Genomic DNA, 7,234 nt, shown 5'->3' with positions numbered 1-7,234 from the left:
AAAAAAAAAAAAAAAAAAAAAAAAGACACAGAGAAGAGTCAGAGAGGTCAGAGAAAAACCAAGAGGCAGGAGGAAGTTGCAGCAGGTCTGGTGTGCAATGGAACATTCCAGAATGTTCTAGGATGTTCTGTGAGTTCTCCTTTCAAGAGTTTCTCCCTGTCAGACCCTTTCAGACTCTGCTTTCCCCACACAGAGAGGCCCACTGTCAAAAGACCGAACTGCCTCCTTCCCATCAGGGAAGTTCTGCCTCCAATCACCTTTGCACACCTTAGAGAAACAGCAGCAGCCCCACCTGCAGAATGTCGTAGAGGTCCTGGCAGATGGAGGCCATGTAGTCCGTCCTCTCAAACAGCCGCTTCCGGTCGAACTCCCAGCGTGCTTCCCGGCCCGAGGCCTCGATCTTGGCCCGGGTGTCGAAGTAGGCCTTCTTCCACAGCTCCAGCGTGTTCTTGGCCTCCAGGGCCTTGTGCTGAGCGCTCGCGCGGTTCTCCCTGGGAGACACAGAGGCAGGGCTGCCGCGTGGACCTGTACCCTCCCAGGACGCCCTCCTGAGTCCCCAGCGCTAGCTCCTCCTGCCAGCTGCCCTCTCGTGGCCACTCACAGGGGACAGGGACACCTCAGCACCTCAGCCCTCCCTGCAGCCTCCCGCCCAGGGCAAGCTGGGCCCTGGGGAGCCCTCTGCCTGCCTGGGAAGGGGCAGTGGCCTTGGCTCCCGAGACAGCGGCCATCAGCGACACTGCTGAGGTCTTGGGTCCCATGTCACCTGGGCAGATTTCTCCTTAACAAAAAGTAAAGGGGCTGGGCTGGAGCCTGGGGATGGAGCACATGCTTGGCACACACGAGGCCCCAGGTTCTGTCCCCAGATCTGCCATGTCCCTCACATCCTAAAGTCCGCCACCTGAAGGGGACTGGGGTCCAGGACTGGGGAACTTATTAATTATACATACACAATTATATTATACAACATATAATTATACAGCATATATATCGCCGGGGCCAGGGATGTAGCTCAGTGGTTCCACCTCCTGCCTCACAAGTGCTAGGTCCTCAGTTTGATCCCTAGTACCAAAAAAAAACCCAACAGAACAAAATATATATATATTGCCAGTGCTTGAAAATATATTTCTTTTTTGTGGCACTGGGCATTGAACTCAGGGCTTCCACACTGAGCATCCCCAACCCTTTTTTATTATTTACTTTGAGACAGGGACTTGCTAAGTTGGCCAGGTTTGGCTCAAACTTGCAATCCTCCTGCCTCAGCCTCCCTAAGTGTTCTGTATATGTATGAAGCCCTGGGACATCTGCGCCAGGGATGAGCCTTGAACAATTGACACCAAGTGAGAGGGGAAGATGCACCGGCCCACGTGTGGAGTGACCACTGAAAGGCAGAGACGCTCTGTGGGGGGCCAGAGACTGTCCTGCGTCGTGACGCTGGGTACACTCCTACGCTGAGCCTTGTGTCCCATGCATCACGACGCAGCCCCCACCTGAACAGTGTGCGCAGGTTGACCACGCGGCAGACACGCTCGGAGATCTCCCAGGCGATGCGCTCCATGAGTGGGACCATGCGCTCGTCCTTGTTGTAGTGCCGAGAGATGATCCACACCATCCGCAGGGCGCACATCATGGAGGGGATGGTGTCCAGGACCACCTGGAAGCTGGAGCCGTGCGTGATGTTCTGTGCGGGGCAGAGAGCGGCAGAGCGGCCTTAGCCTCAGAACCAGGTGGTGGACGTGGACAGAGAGCAAGAGGCCTCTCACTCTGATTTTAAATAAATGTGATTGTTATGGAGGAAAGCATGTGACAAAGAAGTCTGAGAGCCAGGCGTGGTGGTGCCCATCTGTAATCCCGGGCACTCAGGAGGCTGAGGCAGGAGGATCACCATGAGTTCAAGGCCAGCCTGAACTACATAGCAAGACCCTGTCTCATAAACCCCCCAATAAAGAAGCTTGAAATAGTTCTGTGCAGGCTGACATAGAAGGACAGATAAAATGTACAATTAAAGTAAGTAAATCAGTGTGCAGAGAACTGCAGAGAAGTATGAGTATCTTTGTGTATTTTCTACAGAGAACATATCCGTGTGTGGCACAGACATGGCACATATGTGCTGCCCCCTCTGGATCTCCTGGGGGAGTGGGGTCCTGGACCCAACTCGATGCCAAACTCTGCGACATTCCTGTCTCTTCTGTACAATGGTGCAGCATCTACATGTAACCTACTCATCCCCTCCCGGTACTTTAAACCATGTCTGGATTCTGATGCCCGACACAGCGTAAATGCTGCACGAACAGCTGTTACACCAGATCATTTAGAGAGCAATGACAACAGGAAAGTATGTGCCTGTTTAAGACACATGCAACTATTTTCCAAATAGCTTCTTTCTGCCCCTGCGGGTGTGGAACCTCCAGACATGGAGGGCCAGCTCTACGCCCAGGGCACTCACGTGCGTGATATGTATAAAGCAAATGTCACAGGCAGCAGGTTGTACTTTGCAAACACAGCATGAGAACATCTTGGCCCTGTCCCACTTGCCCTTGTCACCCTTGGTCAAGAGACACAGTCCCCTTCTCCACCCCTACTCCCTGCTCTTCATGGCTTCACTCCTGCTTTGCCAGAAGAACACAAAGATGGTGACCTTGTTCCACTCACACGCATGGCCCTCGGCTGGCCGTTTCTATCTCTCAGAAGCCAGCCACTGGGTCACCTGAGACCCCCATGCTGCGAGCTATCCAGGCATGGCATGGAGGCCCTGGGCCACTGGACTCCACCAGGAGAAGAAGAAGCCCAGGACCACCTGAACCAAAGACAGTGGTGGAAGGGTCACAGGAAAGGGCATCTGCCAGCCCCACCACCTCAGCTGCCACTGGAGCCAAGATGAACCGTCCACTGAGCCCTTCCCAAACTCTCTGCCCAGGAAATGAGGAGGCAGAGACAATGGGCCTCTCTAGAAAAGTGACAAGACAACCACCCAGTGGGACACAGCAAATCACACAGCTGATAAATAACTGGTATTCGGGTTTAAAAACTCTGGTATGAGGTATGATCAAAATATACAGTAAATATCTAAATAGTTCATTATGGGGAAAGATATATTGCCAGGAATCACCTTCAAAATGTCCCCTAGCTTGAACACACTGATAAAGCATTCTTGCCTCTCTCTTTTTTTTTTGATTTAATCCCTCCAAAGGAAAACCAAGTAGCCAGATGGCCGGGCTGTTCCACTCCACCCCCAGGTACAAGGGTGAGTGAACGCGCCATGCAGGAAGCTCCAGCAGCTCCACCACTAATGAACGGGGTGTTGGGGACTTGGAGAATGCAGAAGAGGGAGCCGGTGCACAATGCAGGCAGAGTTTCGGCTCTGGATACTGTCTTGCATGTAGATGTCGTGATGTGTATGCAGCTGCAGGTGGTGCCAGTGGCCTACACACTGAGAAGTAGCTAAAATGACAACTACTGGCCAGGCACAGTGGTGCATACTCATAATCCCAGCACTCTGGGAGGCTGAGACAGGAGGATGGCAAGATGAAGCCCAGTTTGGGCATCTTAGTGAGACCCTGTCTCAAAATTTAAAAATAAAATAAAAAGGGGATGGGAACATAGCTCGGTATGAGGCCCTGGGTTCAACCCCCAGTACCAGGGAGGGAGAGAAGGGAAGCTGTGGTGTCTAGCTGGTAGCACCCTGTTAAGTACAAGTTGGAGAAGTTCTGTCCCTGTCAGATCTCGGGACACACCTTGAAGTGCCGCTCCACGGTGGACAGGAAGCGCACGTTGTCCGAGGCCTCCAGGTGCAGCTTGAACAGCTCGGTCAGGACCGGCTGCACGTTGGCCACCAGCATGGAGTTGGCCGCCCTGATCACGTCCAGGACCTTCCTGACAACTGGAAGCTTCGTCTGCTCATGCAATGCACTTAAGGTGGCGTTTCTTTCCCGCCAGAATTCAATTTCGGCCAGGGGGCCGTTGCCCTGAGAAGGGACGTGAACACAAACACACTCTTGTGGTCACTGTGGGTGGACACTTGTTTCTCTGGTGTCTCTCAAAGACTGTCACCATTTGCTACCTTCCAAGAAACCAGCCTGAAGAGGAAGCCTCGCCCCCAAGAGGAGGTGGGAACCAAGTAATTCCCAGCCAGCATCCTGATCGAATTGTACCTGAAGCCAGCATACCTCTGGACTTCTATCTATGACAATGAATTCTCTTATTTAAGCCAATTGAGTTAGGGTTCCTACTTCTGGCCACCCAAGCCCGCTGGCACACAGAACCATCTTTACCACCCAGCAGCACAATGACATCTGGAAGCTCAGAACTGATATCTTGGGAGTGTTCACCCTGACCTTTTAAGGAAGCCACAGCAAAGAGAAGAGAGGCTGACCCACACACAGTCCCCAGACCCGTGGCTCAGAGAGAGGTCACCAAGGCCTGTGTCTGGGCTCTCAGAACCTGCCCAGGTCACCTGGGGTGTCTTCTTGAGCTGGCCCTCAACAGCCGCTGAGATCTGATTCAGCCAGTTTATCACGCATTGCTCCAGGGCCTCCAGGGTGCCCGGGTCGCCCGCCAGCTCTGCTGTGTCCCCCTCCACACTGATGGCCGGCATCTCTAACTTGATCTCACCTTGGGGGTAAGCAAGCGACCAATTAAAAATTAAAAATTAGACAGGTGCACATCTGTGATCCCAGCACTCAGGAGGCTGAGGCAGGAGGATTGCAAGTTTGACCCCAGTCTGGGTGACTCAACCTTAGTGAGACCCTACTTCAAAGTTTAAAAGGAGGGGCGGGGTGGGGATATAGCTCAGTGGAAGAGCATTGGGTTCAATCCCTAGTACCAAAAACTAAAGAGGCTGAAGAACTCCCACGTGGCCTCCTAAAGCGAACTCGCCACACCTACCTTCCAGCTGCTGCATGGTTCTCTGGATGTTGCTCGAGAACTTCTGGACGTTCATGAGGAACTCGTCGCGGATCAGCTGCACGCTGTGGTACTCCATGGCCTCCCCCGGCACCTTGGGCAGGTCCATCTCGTACTCCGAAAACTGGGGCAGCTCCGCAGCCGGAGCTCCGAGGCCGGTGTCCATCTTGTGCTGATTGAAGGACAACGCCGGCAGGAAAACCTGAGAGCAGAGGACACGCGGCAGGTCACGCGTGAGCTCAGCTGACCCCGCTGGGAACCCACGGCCTAGCCCTCCTCTTGCCTGTGCCTCCTTGGCCTCCGGCCGGTCGGGGACACCTCTGGCCACGCCCTCCAGCCTCGTGGCCACACCCCGGTGGCGCGGCCACGCCCCCAGCAGCTCGGCCACGCCCCCTCGGACTGCCGCTCCTGCGTCAAAGCCCCTCCCTAGTTGTCCCGCAGAGCCCTTTGGCTTCGCGCCCTCTCCGTGCCCTTGATGTCCACGTTCTGAAAAAGGGGCTCACGAACTCGGCACAGGAGCCGAGAGCGGAAGCCGGGACTCCTAGGAGGCTGCTGCGAGGTCCGGGCACCACGGCAGGGCAGTGGGTGCTCCTGCCACCTGCCGACCGACCATTCCCACCCGGTTCCACAGAGCCCTCGCTGCTATCCGTGTATTCGCCCTGATCTTGTCTGCTGTGAATCTTCCTCCTTCGTGTGGCGGAGACTTTGCCTGTGCTGTTCCCTGCACGCTGCGCACTCCCGCACCCCGCCTCACGCCTCAACGCAAACTCTCGGAGCCTCTAGAGCATAACGTGGGCGAGCAGAATCCTGTCTACCCTGTCCTGTCTCAGCGGGGACCCACTGTTACCCTAGTTGCCCAGACCCAAACCTTAGGAGTCATTCAGGTTTGTTTTTGAGAGTCTCACTAAATTGCCCTGGCTGGCCTCAAACTTTCAACCCTCCTGTCTCAGCCTCCCGAGTGCCGGGATTACCAGAGTGCACTGTGGCACCGGCTCTGGAAGACATTTTCACCCTGTGGCACTGAGCACTGAAACCAGGGCCTTCACGCTGAGCTACATCCTTAGCCCTATTTTTATTTTTTGTTTTGAGACAGAATCTGGCTAAGTCACCAAGTTGCCCAAGCTGGACCCAAACTTGTGATCCTCCTGCCTCAGCCTCCTGGCCCTGTACCTGACAGACAACGTCCTTCAGGAAGCGCAGCAGGTGTGCGCCCAGCACGCCATACTCCAGGGTCTCAGGCATGAGCTCCATGGCCTCTGCCATGTCACCAGGCTCCGGGATGGTCTCTAGGAGGGACAGATGGGCTGTCGGGGCAGCACTGGAGGCTACGGAATGTCACAGTCCCCAACTTGCACCCACCCTGCTCCCCATTGCCCAAGTCCTAGAGCTCCTGGAACTGAAATGACCCTGCCCACTCAGTGGTCCGCTGGTTTGCAACCCACTCACATCCAAGCCAACAAGAACAGGAAGAATTGGAGGGTTCGTGTTCCCCCAGGACACAGGTGCTAAAGCTTAAATCAAGGGTGGAATGAGGCCTGGAGCAGAGACCCAGGCTGACCTCCAACTTGCCATCCTCCTGCCTCAGCCTCCCCAGTACTGAGATTGCAGTGTGAGCCACCATGCCCAGCCCAAAATGTCCTTTAAGGCCTGGGACCATTTAAAGACATATTTGGTGACTGACAAGGTTTTATTTAGTCTGTATTTACTTGGCCTGACCAAAGACCATGGAAAGACCCTGCAGCCAGCTGAGAACCAGTGGTCATAGCACACAGTCCCCAGGTCCCGATCCCCCCACCACCCAGGCTGCAGAGACTGTGCCATTACCCACCCTGTGTGTTTTCTCACATTTCCCTACCTAAAGTTCTTTTAAAGGGAAGCTACACAGGAATCCAGTTCAGAAAAGAAAGGGAATTGGACAGAAATAAAAGCGGGCACAGGGAACACTGTTTCTGTTATGGATTGAAGTTAGCTGAAACTGGGCATGGTGGTACATGCCTGAAATCCCAGCTATTCAGGAGGCTGAAGCAGTAAGGTTTTCAGTTCAAGAACAGCCTGCGCAACTTAGTGAGACCCAGTCTCGAAATATAAAAAGTTAAACAGTGCTGGGCTCAATCCCCAGTACTGAAAGAAAAAGACATATTGGCCAATTCTTGAATTCAAAATAACGGCAAGCCAGACATGGTGCCTCATGCCTGTAATCCCAGCATGAGGGAGGCTGAGGCAGGAGGATTGCAATAAATTCAAGCCCAGACTGAACTACCTAATGATACCCTCTCTCAAAAGAGAACCAGAACAAAGGTAAGAAAGAAGAAGGAGGAGGGGGGGGAGGAGGAGG

At 54.1% G+C, this 7,234-nt stretch overlaps 1 protein-coding gene across 4 annotated transcripts in view; it reads right to left on the bottom strand.

The window, feature by feature from the left end:
* Dnah10 (dynein axonemal heavy chain 10) overlaps positions 1–7,234 on the bottom strand; it is a 114,426-nt gene that overhangs the window by 97,200 nt on the left and 9,992 nt on the right. For 3 of the 4 annotated variants that reach the window (XM_010604298.3, XM_010604300.3, XM_010604299.3), the window contains exons 5-10: positions 6,070–6,185; positions 4,882–5,101; positions 4,451–4,608; positions 3,732–3,962; positions 1,488–1,678; positions 293–491 (exon numbers count right to left, since the gene is read on the bottom strand). In XM_010604298.3, coding sequence (XP_010602600.1) covers positions 293–491; positions 1,488–1,678; positions 3,732–3,962; positions 4,451–4,608; positions 4,882–5,101; positions 6,070–6,185 — 1,115 coding nt within the window. The remainder of the gene's footprint in view (positions 1–292; positions 492–1,487; positions 1,679–3,731; positions 3,963–4,450; positions 4,609–4,881; positions 5,102–6,069; positions 6,186–7,234) is intronic. The other variant, XM_033762472.1, reaches the window with a different exon arrangement.

The sequence above is a fragment of the Fukomys damarensis genome, unplaced genomic scaffold, assembly GCF_012274545.1.
Source record: "Fukomys damarensis isolate Sample0158 unplaced genomic scaffold, DMR_v1.0_HiC HiC_scaffold_12, whole genome shotgun sequence".
NCBI lineage: Eukaryota > Metazoa > Chordata > Mammalia > Rodentia > Bathyergidae > Fukomys > Fukomys damarensis.
Note: the sequence above shows the minus strand (reverse complement) of the source record. Positions and strands in the feature narration are given on the sequence as shown.